Source organism: Armigeres subalbatus, chromosome 2 (genome assembly GCF_024139115.2).
Source record: "Armigeres subalbatus isolate Guangzhou_Male chromosome 2, GZ_Asu_2, whole genome shotgun sequence".
NCBI classification, from domain to species: Eukaryota; Metazoa; Arthropoda; class Insecta; order Diptera; family Culicidae; genus Armigeres; species Armigeres subalbatus.
Genome location: NC_085140.1, coordinates 169,807,685 through 169,830,638, shown reverse-complemented (window position 1 = coordinate 169,830,638; position 22,954 = coordinate 169,807,685). Strand labels below are relative to the sequence as shown.

The window sequence follows — 22,954 nt, the reverse complement described above, 5'->3', positions numbered from 1 at the left end:
GCAAGGGGGTTTTTGTCGTCCAAATTTTATGAAATTTGGCCACAATGTTCTTTGATATGCAAAGAATGTTTAGGCTAAATTTGAGCACATATATATTCATGCAATGCAGGCTTCCAATTTATAGCTGTGGAAATGCTAATAAAATACTAAGTTGAAAAACAAGCCAAGTTCCAGTTGAAATGCAGAGCCATTGAAGAAAACAAAGATGACTATAAATTTGACTAATTTGTTGGATACTCTAAAGTAAAGTTGGGTTATGTCTGCTAATATTCCCTACGACATTTTCGTAACTGAACTAAGTATTACTCTGAAGCTCTTCCTTACCCCCGGGAGACGACAAAACAATATTGGTCGAATCCCACGGGGTCTTAAATCAATACAGTCTTCATTGATTTCAGTTCGCAGCCATGCCGATTGCTCGATCCAGCAAACGTAAATTTTCGTTCCTTTTGTCATATTATCATATTGTGCATTGTACATAGGGATGAATCTGTAAACATATAGATTGCTGCAATATTGCGAACAAGGTACTAAACTATTCCAAAACCGCATTCCGGTCACGGCGGCTGCAGACCAAATGACCCAATATAAAACCATTATCAGCCGACTGCCAACTACGAAACACTAAACTGGTTTCATATAAGATGATGGTGCTGAAAGGCGCATCCAGCGCATCCTTTCTGTGAGTACGATTGAAATTTTGAATTGATTTTGAAATTTCTTCATGGCTTTTGCAATTCTGTATACATAGGGCATATGTACTAATGTAGTTTTTCCTGTTACGGCTCCGAGTTATCTCGCACTGTTCCGAAGATAGGTGTATCAATAAATAGGTATACATCTTCAGACTGATTGATGCAATTAGTTGGTCGATTTGTGGTTTGCACTAATGGGCCTGCCATGTCATTATTGATAAGCGGTTATCCATGTTCGTTGACCACGTGGAATTAAATACCAAGGTAAGGTATATTCATGGAGTAGTATTTTATCAGCCAACTATAGTGATGATGTTTAGTGGCAACCGTTTATATATGCCTGATATGCAAAACGTCTTTGTTTCAATCCAAAATCGTACACTACTTTTCTATTGTTAGAATAATCTCCATATTTTATTTGTAGGTACATTTGAACGAATGTATAGGAGAGCAGTTTCATTTTCAATCTTATTATAACAAGTTCAAATAGGACTATTTCGTGGATTCTCAAGGCAGCATATACTATATGCTCTCTAGCCTAGAACCAGACAGTCACTGGTCAGAGTCGGTACATCAAAGAGATCCCGACCGTTTTCTTCTTATTGGCATTACATCCCCCACTGGAACATTGCCGCCTCGCAGCTTAGTGTTCATTAAGTTCTTCCATAGTTATTAACTGCGAGGTTTCTGAGTCAAATTGCCATTTTTACATTTGTATACCATGAGGCTAACACGATGATACTTGTATGCCCAGGGAAGTCGAGACAATCTTCATCCTGAAAATTTCCTAGACCGGACCGGGAATCGAACCCAGCCACCATGGTCTTGCTTCGTAGTCGCGCATCTTACCGTACGGCCAAGGAAGGCTATATAAACTTATTTAAATTACATAATTGGCACAGCAAATTCTGGGTGAAGCGTACCATTGGTACTTCACGTACCTGAACTCAGGCAGAAGCCATGAATAGAATAAAAAACTTGATATGTACTTGATTGATATAAGACATAAAAGAACAGGCAACATTATCAAAAATTTGCTCCGAAATATCATTTAAATATCAAGATATCCCATGGATAAGAACAAACGAAAGGCACATGATATTGAACACTTCTTACAAATAGCATAACTTGATCTCCTAATGATATTTTAGTGCGAAATATTGGTATTGTTGTCTGATCTTTTATCTCTTACATCAATCATGTCCATATCTCATTTTACTATCTCATCAACATTTGATATTATTGAGCTATTTTTGTCTACTCGGGAAGGAATAAAATAGACCCCACCTCGCGGTCCTTGGCCTCTTACCAGCAACTCCTATCCCTATCTCCCCGTTGTGCTGGCCGGGATATAAGCAATCTTAAAGAAGATCGGGTAACCAACCCCGGTGAGAGCTATAATCGTATGCTGACAGGGAAGGGGAGGTTTGCTCCTCTCCGGGGGTGCAAGCCAGTGAGGGACTCTAAGAAAATTGTGCCCCATGGTGCTTCGAAAATTTAGGGGGTTGGTGTCAGGCCCTGCAAGCTTTTAAAAAAAACATCAATAAATAATCAGCGAGAGAATACGGACCGGAACAATCGGCAAAGACCACAGCGACGAAAAGGGACTAGCGATTGAAAACTCGGCTCGTAGAACTGCAAATCTCTCAACTTCATCGGGAGCACACGAACGCTTGCTGATGAGGTCAATGACCGTGGATTCGACATCTTAGCGCTGCGGGAGGGTTGTTTGAAGGGATCAAAGGTGCGAACATTCAGAGGTAAACATACCATCTACCAGAGTTACGGCAACACGAGCTGAAAACAGCTTTCATAGCGATGGGTGATATGAATGAACTTTAGCATCAACCTCCGTAGCCCACACTCCGGAAGCACTGATGATGATAAGGACACATTCTACGCGCAGCTGGAACGTGAGTGCGACAGCTCCCCAAGCCACGACGTCAAAATCATCATAGGAGATTTGAACGCTCAGGTTGGTCAAGAGAGGGAGACCGACTATTGGAAAGTTCAGCGCTCACCGGCTGACGAACGAAAACGGCCTACGACTAATTAATTTCGCCGCCTCCAGGAATATAGCCATTCGCAGTACACTCAGAAATAAAATAAATCCATAAGGGGTTTTAAATTAATCTTTGTATTAATTTTTGACAGTTATACATTACATAGTATAAAAAGTATACTATCTGAAATTAAAACTTATACTTAAACAGAATAACGCAAAAGTATATTTGATTGCATACTGTCTCCTGAAAATTTTTATATTTTTTCAATTTACCTGAATATTGTTGATGCGTTTTTTTCAAGCCTACCGGGAAAATATAAAATGAATTGAGAAAAAACATCCACATCGATATAAACGTGAGCAACTTTAAAGAATAATGTGTAACAAGACATTATGTATTCCGATTATTCAATATTTTCTTGTAGAACCATTCAGCGAGAAGCAGGTTCGAAAAAACAACCGTGGCAAATCTTGTCCTTACGGGGTTGATTCCACCAAAGCATCGCGCCAGTATTTCAATGATGACAACGCCAGCGCTGGAACAAGCAGGAGCGACCGCATCCCATGTAGACCACTCGGACAACACCATGGCATGTCTGCTCATTGACACGGCCCTTATGCTATCACAAATGATACGTGAAACTTTGGCCAGCAGTGAAAATTTCGACCACCGGAACTTACTGGCAATTATCACCGATGTTCCGATATTATTCCGGATTATTCCATTGGATCGATCACTACCCTGGAGAGCGAGAGATTGCATCAGGTTATTAAGTACTGGCTGTGCACGCGTGGAACGTTGACACGCACAAGGGCATGCACCGGTGTCCCGAAGTATCTGGATTGTCCTACCATGCCTGAAAAGCAACAGGTACTGAACAACAACCATGGCAGTTTGCACATGATATCAGAACTGCACTACACATAGCGTCGGAGCGAAAAAATGTACTCCAGCACCTGCGAATATTCAGATTGGAAAATCGGTCATCATCTTGTTTACATCCAGTTTTGCCGGAATATTAATGTGGCTTTGGTAAGATAACATCAATTTTCTGAGTTTGTTCATTACTAATTCATATCTTTTATCCCTAGATTGATGAGCTCGAAGCGGAGGAGAAATGAAGTGACCTATTTACACTTTTTATCTGGTGCTGCGGTAAAAACGACATCGACAAAGACAGCCATGCTCCGGATCAAGAAAAGCCGTACGCACCCACTTTCAGCTCAGCCAGTCAATCAGCTATTGGCGTCGTATCTCCTGGTGATTCCTGCCTGTTTCCAGTGTTAACCAACAGAATAAACACCGCTACAGATAACGACGGATTGCCGAAAATGTAGCAGTCCCAAACTCACGAAGGAACAAAATTTTGTACTTTTAAAATTTTCGCCTCCATTAATCTACGGGCTAATCAATTTATTAAATCATAAGTGGTCATACAGCATTTTAATAAAATTTAATAAAAATAATAAACATTCTTATTTTATCTTTTAGAAGAGAAAAAAAAAATAAACTAACATAACCTAGAAAACATACACAAATCCAAAATAAACTAAACAAAGTATAAAGCCTACCTATACTAGCGAACGATTTTTTCAAAGTTATACTAACGCAGTATTTTTGGAACGAATACGAATTTGGGGTCAACCAGGCGAATAGCCATTTACAATGACTTTTAATCTATTTAGTATACATTTTTTCCAGAGTGTAGACCTGTGCGCCGATCTATTGCGATTCTTTTCTTAAATCCGCAACCTGGCGCGCCAGTTTACGCGCCGGCTCCCGTGCGCCGAGTTGTGCGCCATGCAAAAAGTAAATAAAGCAATGTCAAACAGATATGATCTTTTGGCGCGGTTTTTCACATTCGCTTTTAAGGTATGCAACATATTATTGTCCCTTGATAGATAATTATTCTTTGGTGGAATAAACGGTTTTTTTTTAATTTTTTACATTCATTGCTACTGCGTTTGGATCAGTATACTGTAGTAATAATTCCCATTAGGTAATCGTGTGTAATATGTGATGCAATATTTTGCATTTCCGTAATCGAGGTACCACAATATGAAAAATACCTTAGCGGCGCACAATCGAGAGAGACAGCGATGCTATAAAATATAGCAAAATGCTATAAAATCTCGAGAAGCATAATACTTTGAGCCGGCGGCGCACAGTGTGCAAATTCAAGCCAAAAAACGGACGCAATTCAACCACGGTATGTACATATCTGGAGATTACCTTAAAAAAATCACAAAAATCCAAAGAATCTGATGGTGCCGACTCCTTTGCCGTTAGAATACTGGAAGTGTCCTTTTTTGTCCAATTTTCCCTACAAATAGAGGATTTTGCTAATGCATATATTAACATCAATCGAAAAGACAGGGAAAACCTTGACTTGTGTTATGGAAATATCATAATAGGCCATCCATATATTTTTGAACGTGGATAAGTGTCTCATTTTGTCTAATACCCCCTATAAAATGCTTCAGATGATACACATTTAAGATTCGAGGAGATCATCAAATGAGTTACTGTCAGTTACGGAATTCAGGGCGATCAAATAGTGTTATCCTCGGACAATTCACTGGGAATATGTTTAGTGTCTCTTTTTGTTTGATGCCCCCTATAATTTAAAAATATTTTCAAAAGTATAACATCAAATTTTAGGAAAATGTACTAAGATCCTTGAAGACTATTGTAGGTATATCAAAAGGCTATTCCTTTTTTGCATGCTTCCTTCAGTGTCTAATTTTGTCCAATATCCCTTATACGTTGAACCGTTTTTATTCAATTTGTCAGAACACACAAATTGAAAGCTCGGGAAAATTTTGTGGAAATCGGCGCATTATCTGGACAATGAAATGTGACTTTGCCTAGGGGGTTGAATAGTGTCTGATTTTGCCAAATATCCCCTATAGTTAAATTAAATTTTAAAATCAGCTAGAGCAAATCAAATAATAACTCTGAAAATTATATTAGCATTCTTGCTTACTTAGTGGACATATTAAAGAGAGTTTTTTTTCTTTTTTAGAGTACATCGTCCAGTGTCTCATTCTGTCTAATACCCCCTATGGCCTATACATTGAAATTCTTTTAATGAGTTTTCAGAAAATAATTTTCCAGAGTTCCGAGAGAAGACATTTTTCAGAAAGGGTTTCTTAAAAATGGTACCAGGAGAGTTTTCTGGTCTGGTACCAGTTATTAGAAAAAGTGTTCGCTAATATTTCTAGCTCTTTTGTGTGAAATGGTTCAATGATGGTTTTGTCATTGTCAGAAATGCTGTAATAATCAATCACCGATGGCACATAACATCAAAATATCTGCATCAGTAATAAAATCAGATTTCTTCAAAAAAATACCATATCCGCTGAATCAGTGGCGTTGCGAGAAAAATTTATTGTGAGATAGGAGGGCACTTCTGTATTCAGTTCAATCAAACAACTAAGAGTATTGCTTCTGATCGGTATTGTGTCCTCCGTCGATCAAATACAATCTTTTCGTTTCCTAAGCTTCTTTCGAGCAATTTAAAAAATAAACACAACGTATCGTTTTCTAATTTTCACGAATAATTAGGAAGAACTCGTCCGTACCGACATGGAATAAAAATGGATATTCCAACATTTATTGCATCCCAGTTCATATAAGAATTTCTTGGAGTATAGGTCTTGACCTCCTTGATAGCTGCTAGCTTTATTCAATTTTGCTGCACATATGAATCGACCTGAAGAATTGAAATGATGTTGTTTCAAGATCGGGCAAATATTAGACCAAGCTTGAAAAACTTCTGTTTTTGTTTTATTTTTTTTTTAATAATGAGCGGCGTTAAAAATAGCTTCTTTGGGAAAATCGATCTTAAACAAACTGAAAAAATCGATTAAGCGTTTAAACATTTTTTACGGTAAAGATCAATTTAAATCAAATTAAGTTTAAATTATAACCACAGACAAACAGACGTAACAGCTTGAACATTTTTCTGAAAAATCCACCGCCCAACTCCTTTACCACCATCTTGCGGGCATATTACCACAGACAAACAGACCTAACACATTGAACATTCACTCATCAAATTCATCGTCAATTGAACACTAACGACATCTGTTGATCTCTGTTAGTTGGGCAAATCACGAACCAGATGGAGGTAGTGAGCAAATGTCAAACTCGATGAAATCCGATGCGCGCGCCACTAGTGACCGATTGGCCAACTAATGATTTTTTGAATTGGCCAGTAAATCAGTGAACGATGGAAATTTGACGAGTGTTATGTCTGTTTGTCTGTGATATTACACTAAACAATGTTTCGTATGACATTGTCACCAGAAGGCGCTGGAGTGAAATGTCAAACTCGAAGGATTACGACACTAGTTTCACAGTTGTGAAACGCGCAATCAATCAAATTCAAATTGATCGTTCAAGTCATGGCCGATGGCAATTTTTCTAGTGTTACGTCTGTTTGTCTGTGTTATAACTAAGAACATGTTCCATATCTGTAGACCTGTACTCCAATTCTTGGACTACTTGGATTCCTTGTAATGAAACATGCATTCAATTCAAAGCCAATTTTATTCAAATGATAACTAAGAGCATGTTTCATTCCTAAAAGAAGCCAATAGATCTTTTCTTATGCGTATAGACCTTAAGGCCGATACTTTAGGGATTTCTTGCATTACCTGGAATGAAACATATGTTCAAGGTATGTCCAATTTGATTCATGAATCGCTAGGAATATTGATATATGGTCAGCTGGAAGCATGTACCATACCAAAAGCTCAAAATATATTAGAGGTGTGAAAGCCTTAGCTCTAGAGAATTCTTGAAAGCACAGCATAGTTACGGTGTACTTCGTAGATTGGACACTAGTGATACTCATGTTTTTCTTTTGAAATCCTTATTCAGATTGCTATCAGAAATCAAGGTGGGTTTGGTCCTTGATTTCAATCTAGGATAAAAATCACATAAGTATGAGGATTAAGGGGCCCTCCTTAGCCGTGCGGTAAGACGCGCGACTACAAAGCAAGACCATGCTGAGGGTGGCTGGGTTCGATTCCCGGTGCCGGTCTAGGCAATTTTCGGATTGGAAATTGTCTCGACTTCCCTGGGCATAAAAGTATAATTGTGTTAGCCTCATGATATACGAATGCAAAAATGGTAACTTGGCTTAGAAACCTCGCAGTTAATAACTGTGGAAGTGCTTAATGAACACTAAGCTGCGAGGCGGCTCTGTCCCAGTGTGGGGATGTAATGCCAATAAGAAGAAGAAGATGAGGATTAAATACTACTCCTGACCACGCCCATTTTCACCGTAACTTGGGAGGGGAAGGAAGTGTTGATGTAGTACTTACATAACGAGAGGATGGATATTTGGGAAGGTATTCGTTGGGTCAGGATTTGCCTGTAGCTGACAATGTGACCGTTGTAGATCTTACGCCGTAACACACCACGCAAAGGTGTCTACCCAGCGTTACGGGGACTAATGCTCCAGAGAATTCTTGAAAGACCTGAAACATTTGGCGATAACATATCCACCACAAAAGTTCAACTAGTGGACGTAGTGGTTTCTTGCCCAAAAAAAAATCCAATATGGGTCTTTGAATTGCCATAATAATGTATCACATTTAAAAGAATCCAAAGACCCATGAACGAATATGATGCGTGATTTCATTGCTTATACTGAGTGAAATGATTCGTAATGGGAGAAAAACTTATATACTTTTGTAAAGGTAAGGTGACCAGACGTCCCGCGTTTCGCGGGACAGTCCCGCATTTTCGCCATTTGTCCCGCGCTGAAAAGTGTCCCGCGAAATGTCCCGCGTTTCACTTATTTCAAGATAATGTCCCGCGAAATAAAGAAATATTGAAAAAAATAGCAGTAATTTAGTAAACGTTCTTCAAGAGCTTATAAAATTTTGAAAAATTATCTTCCTTCCCGTCTCCCACAAAATTATGACTGTGGTAGTGCAACGCCAAGCGGCAGCACAAGCACTCACTTTAAACACGTGTTTGTTTTTGTTGGTTTTCAATTTTATTTCGTCCTAAACTCTAGCGATAAAAACAATAACAATGCTTTTAAAGTGAAGAACTGAAATCATTTGTTTGCTCTTTGTAACGGAACACCCACCATACTTAACAATCATTTTTTTCCCTGAAGAAGACATCGAACCCGATGCCGAAACGTTGGACAAAATTTAAAAATATGTTCTAATAAATCAATAGCAACATAAAATAACAATGCTAATTTAGCTCAGATTCTGACAGTTCTCAATGCTCGATTGGCTCAAGATCTCTGAATGTAGGATCCCTAGCTTAACAATTTCAACTTACATCGTGTTCGTATGTCGTTATTATTTCAGTAAAAACTTCACTTGAAATCTGAGCAAGTTCGACGAGTTTTAAGTAGCTCGGATTTTTTTGTTTCAAGCTTATAGAAAAATTTATAATAAATCGTCTGTCAGTTTGCGGGGAAAAATAAAAACCGAATTGTATCTCACATGAAATGAAACTTGAAATAGCTCAGCGTAGCCGATTTTTATAATAAAAAACCTGAGTAAGATGTAGAATATTAAGTAAATTTGAGCGCTGTACCTAATTGCATAAATCGAATAATACGATCACTATGAATGTTAGCAAAATGAATCATGTAACCAGTATAAATAAGTTTAACCTTCAGGAATTCGAACCGTTGTAAAAAGTTGGACAGATTAATTCACAACAGAGGTGGGATTGCGTGATTGATCCAGGGCCAAGTGAGTCCCAGAGGGGTTTATCAAATTTTAAAGTTTTGACTTAAGCACGTTTTTGAATAAAAACAAGGATTTAAAAAAAATTGTCCCGCGCTGGCACAAAATATATCTGGTCACTTTAGTAAAGGTAAAGAAGAAGAAAAGAGTGATGTTGATGTTAGTGATTAGTTCGATTAGTTAGTGATTAGTGACCACCTGAGCAACATCGCTTAGGAACGTCTGTGTGATGATGAAAAACGGGAGGCTCATAGAAGCCAATATGCGCGGGGTACAGTGTAGATTAATAGCAAGGGACAGCTGCCATTGTAACCACCATGAAAAAAAAGTATGGGTCATAATAATGTATCGCTCTAATTCGCAGCACCTACTTCCATCACAGCCTTTCGTATCAGTGCACGTGGAGATCACCACTGCACCACAGAATTACAAATCGACGATGATGGACGGCACTTCTCCGACATTATCAACGTCAGGACATATCGTGGCGCTAATATCGACTCTGACCACTTTCTGGTTATGATTAAACTGCGCTAAAAACTATTGGCAGACAAAAGTGAGGGTAAAAATGAAGGATCATCATTCGATAAATTGATGATTGCGTGCGTTCTATGCACGGTTTCTTGTGTTTAAAATGAGAGCAAATGTTTGATAATGAAAACCCCGCTTTGATTCTTACAATTGAAGAGAGCGTAAATTTTGATTCCAGTTTTGAAATTTTTCGAAACCTAACCTAATTTTGTGTGGCCAACAATGTTTGGTATACCGACGGCCGCCGCGGTAAGACCTAGAGCGACTGACGCAACCTGATGTCGCCACTGCACACGCGCAGCATCTCGAAGCAACGTTGCCGGAAGAGGGAGAGCTCGATGGGGCCCCTCTTGATAACTGCTGGAATACAGTTAAAGCAGGCATTAACGACGCAGCGGAGAACAACGTCGGATGTGGGACGAAATCGATGGAACGATTGGTTCGACGAGGAGTGTAGACAGATTCTGGAGTAGAAGGACGCAGCGCGGGCGGGATAAGGATGGGAGCATCTTGACAGACGAACGTGTGGTGATCGAAAGGTGGAAGCAGCACTACGAGGAACATTCAAATGGCGCTGAGAGTACACCCAAGTAACCAAAAGCTCCTTTTAAAGTACGTTTTTTGCTCAATCAGCTCAGTCAAGCTGATTAAGCGAAGCACATGCTTTTATAGGAACTTTTGGTTACTTGGGCAGGCAGTGAAAGTCAAGGCAACGGAGGAGATAACTACGTCAGTTCAGCGGATGATGGGAGTTAACCAGCCCCCATCTTGAGAGAAGTTAAGGATGCCATCCAACAGCTAAAGACCAGTAAACCAGCTGGTGAGAAGGGGTATCAGAGCTGAGCTCATGAAGATGGAAAAAGCTGGCCGCTTGCCTGCACAAACAGATTGTCATAATCTGGGAAACTGAACAGTTACCGGAGGAGTGCGAGGAAGGGTTCATATGCCCCATCTACAAGAAAGGCGACAAGCTGGAGTGTGAGAACTTTCGAGCGATCACCATCCTTAATGCCGCCTACAAAGTGATATCCCAGATCATCTTCCGTCATCTGTCACCAATAGTGAATGAATTCGTGGGAAGTCGACTTCGTTGACGGTCGCTCGACAACGGACCAGAGATTTACTGTACGGCAAATCCTTCAAAAATGCCGTGAACATCAGGTCCCAACGCACCATCTGTTCATTGATTACTAGGCGGCATACGACAGTATAGACCGCGTAGAGCTATAGAAAATTATGAACAAGAACAGCTTTCCTGGAAAGCTTAGCAGACTGATCAAAGCAACGGTGGATGGTGTGCAAAACTGTGTGAAGAATTCGGGCGATTACTCCAGTTCGTTCGAATCGCGTCGGGACTAAGACAAGATAGACTTTCGTGTCTGTTGTTCAATATTGCGTCTTGTCATGCGGAAACGGCAAATTTGACAGAAAATATATGGGCTAACTGTCAAATTTTCCGTTTCCGTTCCGTTGTATTGCGTTTGGGGCTTAACAGCCAGGGTACGATTTTCAACAGATCCAGTCAATTTATTTGTTTCGCGGATGACATGGACATTGTCGGCCGAACATTTGCAAAGGTGGCAGAACTGTACACCCGCCTGAAACGTGAAGCAACAAAAGTTGGGCTGGTGGTGAATGCATCGAAGACAAAGTACATGCTTGTGGGTGGGACCGAGCGCGACAGGGCCCTCCTGTGAAGCAGTTTTACGATAGACGGGGATACCTTCGAGGTGGTCGATGGATTTGTCTACCTTGGATCCTTGCTAACGGCTGATAATAATGTTAGTGGTGAAATACGAAGGCGCATCATCTGTGGAAGTCAGGCCTACTACGGGCTCCAGAAAAAACTGCGGACAAAAAAGATTCACTATAGGCTAGGTGTACCAGTTGCGGCTATAGCACCAGTTGTCACACTAGTGCTCAAGTTCATATCGATAGAGCATATTCATATGACACGATACCTTTGATTTCCTCTAAAACAAGCAAAGCAGAATTGTAAAAATTGATTTTGCTTAATTTTTAACGTCCTTTGCACCAGTTGTCGCACTAGTGGTCCCAATTTGGCCAGTCCCATAAGAAAACAATGGGATTTGCCAAATAAGGAACCAAAATTAAGAATAGTGCCACAACTGGTGCATGCGTTCCTATTATGGATTATTCAATTTTGAGGATAATAACAAATATTATTGTGGTTTTCACAGCTGTTCTAAGGAGCATGAAGTAAAACCTTTCGATTGAGTTTTTTCTCTATTATACAGTGCCACCAACCTTGTAGATTGCTATTTCAGTTCAGTGGCATAGAGAAAATATCGTTTAAGGTCTTTTACACTAAAAAATAACATCTCCATGGTAGTTTGCGCAATGAAAAACGAACAAAGCGGCGTTGTATTGATTCGATGCGCTCCGATCCATTGTTGTAATTAGGACACCAGACCGCCGAGTACTATTCCAACGTCGTTCGTACGAGGAAGCAGTAGAGTGCCTTCAAGCAACACAAAGCCAAGCGTTCTGGCCGCTTTATCGACGACAAAGGATATGTGCTGGGCAAATGTAAGTTGCGAATCCAGAAGAACTCCCAAATCTTTCACGCAATGCACTCGGTTGATGGTCGTGTCGAGAAGAGAGTAACTAAACCGGATCGGCTCCTTCTTTCGTGAAAAAGTAATTACCGAACATTTCGCCGGGTTGACCACAAGGGCAGGGCATGTTGCAGGAATGCCGGACAGCCACCCTGCAAAGATAGTGATGGCGTGGAGCGCAGCGAGCGAGGTGGGCTGAACAGGTACAAAACGACATGACGAGCGCGGGGCGCATTCAAGGATGGAGAGATGTGGTCTCGAACCGTGTAATGTGGCGTTAAATTGTTGATTCAGTGTTAACTGTTTTAGGTGTAAAGCTAAATAAATAAAATAAATTGTAGAGCAAGACAACTCGGACTCGAATGGACTCGGGCTTCGAATAGAAACTAATCAAAGCAGTTGTTTAGTAATGTATATTTAATTATAAACGTGAGGACAATATAAAAGCCAACCTTGGTTAGTGCACTTGATCGCAATAGGCGAGTAAGAATAAATTAATAACAATAAACTATATCTACTTATTAATTTGATAGTCTCAACCAGGACTTAACATGCTAATGCTGGCAGCCTTTCGTTTCAGTACAATCCATTGTCATGTCGACCACGGTAGCGAATGTGCACCGGAATTGTAATCTTCTCGTTCTCAATGTAAACCTGCAAATAGCAAAAAAAAAGCTTAGTTCATTTTTTTTTATATTAAAACTGCCTTCCGCCGTACCACAATAACGATCGGTTGCTGCGGCTGTGGGCCCGTCTGGAAATTAACATTTACAATCACCTCCTGCCCGGGTCGGATTTGGCCTTCCATGGGCGAGAACTTGAACAACGGTCGGAAGTTGGAGTTCAGTTCAAAAAATTGAGTCGTATAGAAGTTACTTTTGATCACAAACTGTTTCGTGCGTTCTGCGGCCGTAAACTCCAGAAAAGTTGGTCGAACACTCCACGATTCACCGCTTTGCCGTTTCGCCGATTGCAGTGCCGGCGAGATGTCATCTGGGAGGCGAGGTGAGCCCCCGTCCGAAAGACACATGGTTTTGAACAGGGCACTGCTGTCCTCCGTGAGGGTAAAGTCGATCATAGTTTCGTCCAAAGCCCGGTCGACCGTCAGGACCAGTTCGTACTCGCGAAAAGTCAGGAAAAGCTCGTGAACAGTTTGGAAAAGATTCTCGGAGAAGCATTCCAATTCACTGAATTCAGATTCGTTCGGAATAAATTCGCAAACGGAAGCCAGGGGAGAGAAATTATCATCTTGCAGGTCGTTCCTTTTGATGAGGCTGATTATTCGGCGAATGCGGTGCCGAGTCGCTTCATCGCCCCAGATGATGTGGAGATTCGTGATCGAGAGGACGTCGACTTGTTTTTGAAGAATTTTTGCGATTTCCTGACGACGAGGTTTGAAGCTGACATTGATGTGGACGTACGTGTTCGGTGGAATGATGACCTTTTGTGGTTGAACGAATACTGCAGTGGCCAGGAAGGTTTGATCCACTTTCTTCATGTCGATGGCAACGCGAGCGAATGCAGGAAGACTTCCTTTGTTGTAGAGCGTGAAGGACTTCTCGAGAGGCCGCCCAAGATTGCGAGCCTGGCCGAGTTCCAAATAGGGTCCAGTGGGGCCTTTCTGGATTCCTTCTGCACGAATAGATGCCTCACCACCGTAGCCAAATAGAGAAACTGAGCGGTGAGCATAGTTGTCATGTGGTGGCAGAAAGCTGAGAAGTCCAACAGCAGGACCAATTACGGTTGGACAAAAATCGATGGTGACCGTTCGACATTCCTGGCTGTGTAGCGTTAGCACTTGCTCAGTTCCGCATAACTGGAAGCCTGGCCCTGTAATGCTGGCTTTGATGATCAGTTTCTTGTTAGACATATTTTTGATTTGTAACGATTTCTTCTCACTCTTCCTCAGTTTCGTGCTTGGCCAGGACAATTCGGAGTGGGTGGCCTTCAGTGGAAGAATGCCATCCTTATGACTGAATTCACTGCTGGTAACCGAGCACTGTGAAGCGGAACGTGCAGCCCCCAAAGTATTATATCTTTTCGGGGATTTAGAAGGCTCCGAATAGGTAGCTCGATTCATTTCTCGTAAATCCGAAGAAACAGCCGATTTGGGCGAGGTGAACGGAGACTTATCGCTCGGGTAAACGTCACGATTCCTGGGCTCCGGTGAAAGAAATGATCGGTTAGTTGACTTCGGCTGCGATCGTTGCGAAGGGATGGAACTTTTCGGCGTTTCGTTGTGGACGGTCATGTGACTGGATACTGCCTTCAGTTCCGCAATATTTGTGGGGGATCGAGATCGTTTTTGATGTATCTGTGCAGCTTCCAAACGTTTCTCTTCGGCTTCTATGAGCTCCTTACGTGTCGCAGAACTAGATCTCCGTTTACGGCTCGGTTTCAGTGGTGGAACTTCTAGTTGAATCTTTTTCTGACACTTCGGAGGCTCATGGATAACTGGAACAAAAGAATGTTCCTGTTGATCTGCCGTCGATAATCGATATGTGTCCAGAAGTGGTTTCTTCGCAGTCGAAATATTGTACGTTCCATCGATTCCATTCTGAGTGCTTTTAGCTGCTGAAGGAGGCGCGGAAAGATCTACCGGGCTCGATGTGACCAATCTAGGATCTTTCGGAATGAAAGCTGATGACTCTAGGAGAGATTCGGTAAAGCTTGCAGTATCGGAAAGATTACCATGCTGTGCGGTATGTGTTTTTGCTTTCTCCAGATCACGCATAAAGGACGGCGTTTGAACAACTGACGCCAAATCGGTTTTCAAAGATGCGGTTTTATGTACCGTCGTCGATGAATGTGGCTTCGGAGTTGTTGGCATGCTCGGCCGATTTTTCGTCAGTTCACCAGCTTTTCCTTTACTCATGTGTTGAATTTTGTTGATAAATTCCGTTGGCGAGTCTTCAAGTTTTATCGATCCTGTTAACAAAAAAAAAAATATTACTTAGTGCGCAAATTTGTTTAGTGGCTTGTTTTTTGCAAACTGGTGCCAACTCGTCTTATGGCAAATAAGCTTTTTGATGTTGTTGCTCCTGTGTCTATATGGACAATTAGCACAAATCAAAAATGGACTACGAATGAAAAAATGAATTTGACATTTACCAATAGCCTTCATTAGTTCAGAAACGCTAAGCGAATTTTCTTTGTCAGTTGTGTTTGAGATCGATTCCGCATTCCGTCTTGGTTTGGCAGGAGTCTTTCCACCAGATTCACAAGATCCTAAAAAATCATGGATTATAGCGATAACATATTATTAACCTATATTACTATCGCTTAAAACATACCTAAATTACTCAAATCTACTAAAGGAAGTGGCGTTCGGCGTGGAGGACTCGTTTCCGAAATCATGCCATGCAAGTCATCCGACATCTTGTTGAAATATTCACCTACCGAGCAGAAACTTGTATCTTCAACGCGAGTGGCCTGCAACGGTTCCACCTGTCCTAAATATCCCGAAAAGCAGGAAAAATCAACGTGATTTTTCAAGTTTCGTGGCAGCTTCGGTCGATCTGCATGAGATGTATTTTTTGTCTTTATTTCTGTGTTCAACTGTGGCAAAACAGCATACTCTTGCTCCCACGCCAGCTCATCGGCAATAAGACGCGATTGCTGACTTTCTGCCGGTTGAAAACTGATGTCCTCCAGCTGGGTCAACTCCTTCTGCATCCAACTGCTTGCAAAGGGAGGTGCCGCACCGGTCGCGGGCAAATCCCAAAAGTCTTCCTGAGCGCTTTTCGACACATTTGACGACAGAGATTCTCTCATAGCTGACAGGCGGCTCATATCCGCCGTTCTCGGTAGACTCACATCCGCTCGGTCATCTGACTGGAGCAAATGCATCGCCAAATCGTGGGAATTCGACGCCCTACTACTGTACATGCCACTTAGTTCCCGGACCTCTGGAGCAATACTTTCGTTCAAAATAGCATGGATATCTGGTGCCATCTGCTCCAGTGGAAGTTTTCTTCGGGTCTGTTCCGAAGATAAATGCTTTATAGAGGAACTAGCTGAAATTTCATTGGGATCGAACGATAGCTTCTGAGGCGTGGCTTGCACATGTATTGTTTTATCCTCTTCAAGTTCTGTAATGTTTATGGTTCTACACTGTCTAGGTTGAAGCATAGATCCATTGTCACTTCTCGTATCATCCCAATCTTGCGTTGGGGGCGAGGCCACGAACCGATTATTTCTAGCAATACTTTTTCCGTTAATTGGACTACGCTCTCTCATATCGTCAGCTTTCTGCAGCGTTTGAGCTGCTAGATATCTTTGTTTCTTGAAAAAAGATATACACCAAGGTTATTTGACCACGATCGGGAAAGAATTTGAACATACCTTCAAAGCATCTAGCGCCCTCGAATCCATGATTCGTTGTTCCAACGGTCCTATCTGATGAATAAGGAACAATGAAGTTTAAACTGCACTCTCAATCGGAATTGAATCCAGGAAAATAAATCGTGATTCTGCATAAACCAACTTCACTCAAATTTAATCTAATATCGACAATAAACGACGAAAAACTGAAGAAAATAATTTTCTATGACGAAATTAATGCAGCGATGGCGACCGTTTCACACGGAAATGTGTTGATGGTTTTGAATTTCCCTCTTTGTTTGCGTTTGTTTTGATTTGCTTTATTCTATGTTCAGACCTTTTCAGTCTATGAACCTGAACCTATCTTGATGGCGTTTCTCTTGTCGATAATTTCTAAAATATGGTATTTACACTGTATGTACACGGATAAAAATTTGAAAGCTAAAAATATTAAATCCTAATCTAAAACTATATTCGGTCTATCCACTCATTGCTTCGCATAATTCGGCGTAAAGCTATGAGTGAATACTATTAATTTAATCTTTGAAATGATTATTCCTTTTTTATCTAGCGATGATTAAAGTTAATTAATTCAATAAGACGATCCCCACCGATGTGTATCCAAATGAGTGTCTAGTATAGGAACGAAATGCGATCATATTTTATTTATGCACTTGTTCTCGCACCGGTTGTTTCTATCAAGGTTGTTGAAGTGCAATCATGCTTCGCACCGGTGGTGAATATCCGGTTGCTATTGAGGCAAACACGGAAATAAATAAAATCAGGAAAAAATATTATTTATTTTCAAATCTTTCAGAACGCACTCCAACTTTTGTAATATAAATATGTGCGTAATGCATTTTGTGATTATCAGATTAGCTAGACACACATCTGCTAGATGGCGCTAGCTTATATGCAATAGTTTAGTAAGGTGGATATCTCAAGATCTATAAAACTTAGAAAGATTTTGTCTTCTACAAAGTTGTTCGGGTAGCCATAATATTTATGATGGAGACTAGTTCAGTTTGGAATTCATACGCATAGCGGCGCTAGTGTATGAGAAATAGCCTGTTAGGTTAAATATTTCTAAATCCGTTAGAGTTAGAAAGTGGCCATCTTCTACAAAGTTATCCGAATTATCTGTTAGGTTGGTTATTATGTAAGATTTAAAACGGTAGTCAAAACCAGAAGTTTAGATTGAAACCACAATACTCATTGGCGCTCGAGTTGAGTCGAATCGAGTCAAGTACGAGACACTGAAGATGGTCTTACTGTAGTATCTGTCAAAGGTACAACCAAGTGGTGGAATTAAATGGAATTGTACGAACTCGTCTTATGGCAAGTTACTTTGTAGAATACGGCAATATTCTGAAAATTCCAGATTTTGAGATATTTAACCTATCAGTTTATTTCTTATACACTAGCGCCGCTAAGCGATTGTGTTTAAAACTAAACTTGCTTGCATCATGACGGTTTTCACCACCCGAACAACTTTTTGGAATACGGCAATATTCTAAAAATTTCAGTTTTCGAAATATCTAACCTAGCAGTCTGTGCTAGCAGGTTATTTCTTATACACTAGCGCCACCAAGGGTTATATCTTAATCTAAACCTGCGTTGATCATAATGGTTTTGACCACCCGAACAACTTTGTAGAAGACGTCAATTCGATAAAAATTCCAGATTTCGTGATATCTAACCTATCAGGTTATTTCATATGCACTAGCGCCGCCAATCAGTTGAAATCCAAACTAAACTGACCTCCATCACAATGGTTTTGATGATGAGTACCCGAACAATTTTTCAGCAGACGGCAGATTTTTTATTTATGGGTTACTTTATATTTCCGTGTGATGGTTTGGCAACGGTTGGAGCGGGTCGCCAAATTTGCCAACTCACTATTCACCGAAGGTTGCGTTTACATTTCCCAAACCCGTTTACCAACGACCGGTGCGAGTTCGCGTCATGATAGAGGTTGCTATTTTGGCTTTATTTACGCACTGGTGGGGATCGTCTAAAAAGACTATTCTTTAAAAACAAACAATTTGACGTTTCAAAAGTAGAAAAAAAACTGCATGTTGTTTCAGAGACCATTTATATACTTTTTATTAAACCGCAAATATATAGGCGCATATAGGTCACTTGCACTTCGATTCCACCATCGAATACAATTACAGCACAGTGGTGGATTGCGGTTACTGATCGAAGCGCGTTGAAGGATGAACTAGCCGCCAACATGATCGCTGATAAGTTTATCTCCGGCAACGGCAAAACCTCCGAACAACTCCGAAGGTACAAAATTAAGTGTCCCACTGCCGCGCGACCCGGTTTTCGCCATTATTCTTCGCTGCTGTCGTGGCGGGATCTGAATGAAGATTCCAGATCATGAGGATTGAAATCTGTGGAAGGGGTAAACTGGTTAGAATTTTGGGGAAAAAATAACAGAACAAAACTCACCTATTAACAAGCGGATAAGAAACAAATAATTCGAGCTCCAATCGTCCGTGACCGTGACAAACTTGTTGACAATTGTCAATCGTTACAAAAAGCGATCAATTTCAACATTTCCGCACCATCTAATATGGCCCGGAAAACTTATTAAAATTAAAAATAATGTAGACTGCTGCCATTTTTAAAACTCGAGAAAAAGTAAATATGTTTTCCAAGTCACAAGATTAAAAACGATCATTTGAAATGCATTTGAAAGCATAAATTTCGAAAAATCATTGTAAAAGCTTAATTTGTAGGCGTTGAAAATATTAAAAATTGAAAAAGGTTCAAACGGATTAAATAATAAGCTAATTAGATTTTTCTTTTTTATCCGTGTACACGCTCATTTGGGTCTACTCAGGGTCTGTCTCAATTGGATGATTAAACTCAAATTAAACTTAAAAGTGACAGTTCAATAATTATCGAATAACCCTGCTGGATGAGCAGGATTACTTTTGACAGATATCGAATCATTCTCGATCGATGTCTTATTGGAATTGCTGGGTAGCACGCAGCCATTCTTACGGCCGGGTGATTTTTAAATTTTCGAACTGTCAGTTTTAAGTAAAATTAAATTTGATTCGGGAAATGAGACAGAGCCTCAAAAGTAAAACACTGGCAGCAAAATAATAATTACAGTAGACGTTCGATAACTGCAAGTCATTTAACTGCAATGCTTTTTAACTGCAATTCGATAGTTGCAACAGTTTTGCAGTTATCGGACCGCTAAACTTCAAACTGATGTCAAACTCAATGACAGCTGCATTGCGCTGCACATTTGGATGCACTTTTATTGCATCTGACGTCGATTGACAACCGTTTGACGTCTAGAATGCGTTGCAGTTATCGAACGGCATTCGTTAACTGAAAAGTAAACATTTTGCAGTTATCGAATGGCTACTGTATTGTAATTTATAATTATTATTTTGCTTTGTAATCATTGTAATTATTGTAACAATTCAAGTTCTATCTGGAATAAGGGCGAATGTCGCAAGAGAGGATTCTCTTCGTCGACTTCCCCTCTTTTTAATAAAAGTGACAAGCAGAGGATTTCTTTGTGGTTTAGCACCTCAGCACGACAGGAAACAATGCGAACTTGCAACAATTATTGTAATATGCATCTGCGTAATTCAGTCGACGTACCTGAAAAACCGACGTAGAGCCGAAATTCGTATGTATTTACATCTACATCGTTTTGGATGCTATATTACATCACCTGAAAATTACACCGAAACAGATTTATTATTTTCCTCTACACTGATAAAAATCCAATTATATCCATTATGTGTGGCACACATAAATTTTGACTAAAGCATTTTCGGTTTGGAAGTCCCGACTTCCGAATTCACCCTTGGTGCTACACCGACAATATGTGGAAACCACATAACCCTCATTAACTAATAACCTTTATGTGGATTCTCCTATAGCGGGTGGTTATTAACGCACACATAAAATTTATTTGTACACTAGTCGTTCGGTAACTGCAACATGTTTACTTTTTAGTTAGCGAATGCCGTTCGATAACTGCAACGCATTTTAGACGTCAAATGATTGTCAATCGACGTCAGATGCAATAAAAGTGCATCAGATTGTGCAACGCAATGCAGCTGTCATCGACTTTGACATCGTTTTGAAGTTCAACGGATAACTGCAAAACTATTGCAGCTATCGAATTGCTTATATGACTTGCAGTTATCAAACGTCTACTGTAATTTCTTTTAGATTTTTGCCAATGAAAATATGTGGATTTTTGTTAGAAGGGAATCCTCTAGAGATCCCTAAAAGATTCGCTTTGGAATCCTTAAATGATTCGCTTTGGAATCCTCAAAGGCTTCCCTTTGGAATCCCTAAAGGATTCCCTGTGGAATCCGTAAAGGATTCCCGGTGGAATCCCTATTAAGAATTCCCTGTGGAATCCCTAACGAATTTCCTCTGGAATCCCTAAAGTATCCCTCTGGAATCCCTAAAGGATTTCCTTAGATCCCAGGATTCTTTTTGGAATCCCTAAAAGTTTCGTATTGGAATCCCTGAAGGATTCGCTTTGGAATCCCTGAAGGTTTTTTTTTTCGGAATCTCCAAGGGATTCGCTTCGGAAAGGAATTCTGTCTTAGTCTCTGGGGTATTCCCGTCTAAATCACTGAAGGATTTCCTTAGGAATGGTTAAAGGATTTTCTTCGAAATTCCTGAGTTCCTGAAGAAATTGGGTTGTTTAGGACTATCGATGTTTTTACATATTCTGAATCTGCAGGAAAAACTGAGCCTAACCCCAAGTTTTCAGACTTTTTGGAGCCCCGGAACTATTTTTAATTTGCATTTTAAATTCATATGGGACTAAAAATTTGTTCTTATGCTGCATACACGAAAAAAAAACTTCATAATGAATGTATTCGGCAAAACACATACATTTTTGCCATTGTGGTTTCTTAATGGAACATATGTCTAATTGCAATGAAAGCAATGCAGCATTGCATAAGATAATCATAACATGAAACTTATACATTTCATGTCAAATGCTAATAAACATAATTAGAGATTTCGAATAGTCCATATAACGTCAATGCATGATTTTGATTTGAGAAATAACAATAAAATCAATGGGGGTTTTCTAATATCAATTCATTTTTATTTTAAAATCTTGAAATCTATTTCAATCCGAAAATCGCACGACTTAAATTTAAATAAAAATTTTAACGCGTTGTTCCGGTTGATACTGTAACGAGATCGGAGGAATACACGAACTGCAACCATCTGGTGTCGATATCGATCAGTCGGGTCATACTGTCCGTATATGCCGCAAGCAAATCGTTCGCTAGTTTACATATGTGTGATATGGAAACTCCACCTGTGTCACTGGTTAACTCTCCGTACTACCGGTCGACTGCCGGATGGTCTCGTCCAGCGAACCAGTTGCGACTATATGCCTCTAAACAACATTACCTTCCTTCATATTTTATTTCTTTACGCATAATTTGGACCGGTACCTAGCTTGCGTGTCTGCATATCCCAACATATTAACATGTTTCCGTTGGATCTTGACACCGCCATGGACGGTGATCGACAACGCAATCGCCGCACCGACGAACCATCAGAATTTCGTTTCTTGATTGCTGAAAAAAAAAACAATTTTTCTTTCGATAAATATAATCACTTGATGCCCATTCATTTTCCTTTATTTAGTTTACATCTAAACAGATAACACTGAATCAACAATTTGACGCCACAATACACGGTTCGAGGCCGCATCTCTCCATCCTCGGATACGCCCCACGCTCGCCAAGTCGTTTTGCACCTGGTCTGTCCATCTCGCTCGCTGCGCTCCACGCCGTCTCGTACCTGCCGGATCGGAAGCGAACACCATATTTGCAGGGTTGCTGTCCGGCATTCTTGTCCTGCCCATCGTACCCTTCCGGCTTTAGCTACATTCTGGATACTGGGTTCGCCGTAGAGTTGGGCGAGCTCATGGTTCATTCGTCGCCGCCACACACCGTCTTCTTGCACACCGCCAAAGATGGTCCTAAGCACCCATCTCTCGAATACTCCGAGTGCTTGCAAGTCCTCCTCGAGCATTGTCCATGTTTCATGTCCGTAGAGGACAACCGGTC

General features: G+C 40.5%; 2 protein-coding genes across 3 annotated transcripts in view; one reads left to right on the top strand and one right to left on the bottom strand.

Annotated features, from left to right (window-relative positions):
• Positions 1 to 22,954, top strand: part of LOC134211174 (eukaryotic translation initiation factor 5B-like) — a 492,524-nt gene that overhangs the window by 86,700 nt on the left and 382,870 nt on the right. The window lies entirely within an intron of this gene.
• On the bottom strand, positions 12,936 to 17,229 carry LOC134211173 (uncharacterized). The gene is made up of 5 exons (XM_062687842.1): positions 16,884 to 17,229; positions 15,833 to 16,823; positions 15,651 to 15,767; positions 13,258 to 15,467; positions 12,936 to 13,193 (listed from the first exon to the last, which is right to left on the bottom strand). Exons 1-5 carry the CDS (start codon positions 16,911 to 16,913, stop codon positions 13,116 to 13,118), a joined length of 3,426 nt encoding a protein of 1,141 aa, XP_062543826.1. The 5' UTR covers positions 16,914 to 17,229; the 3' UTR covers positions 12,936 to 13,115.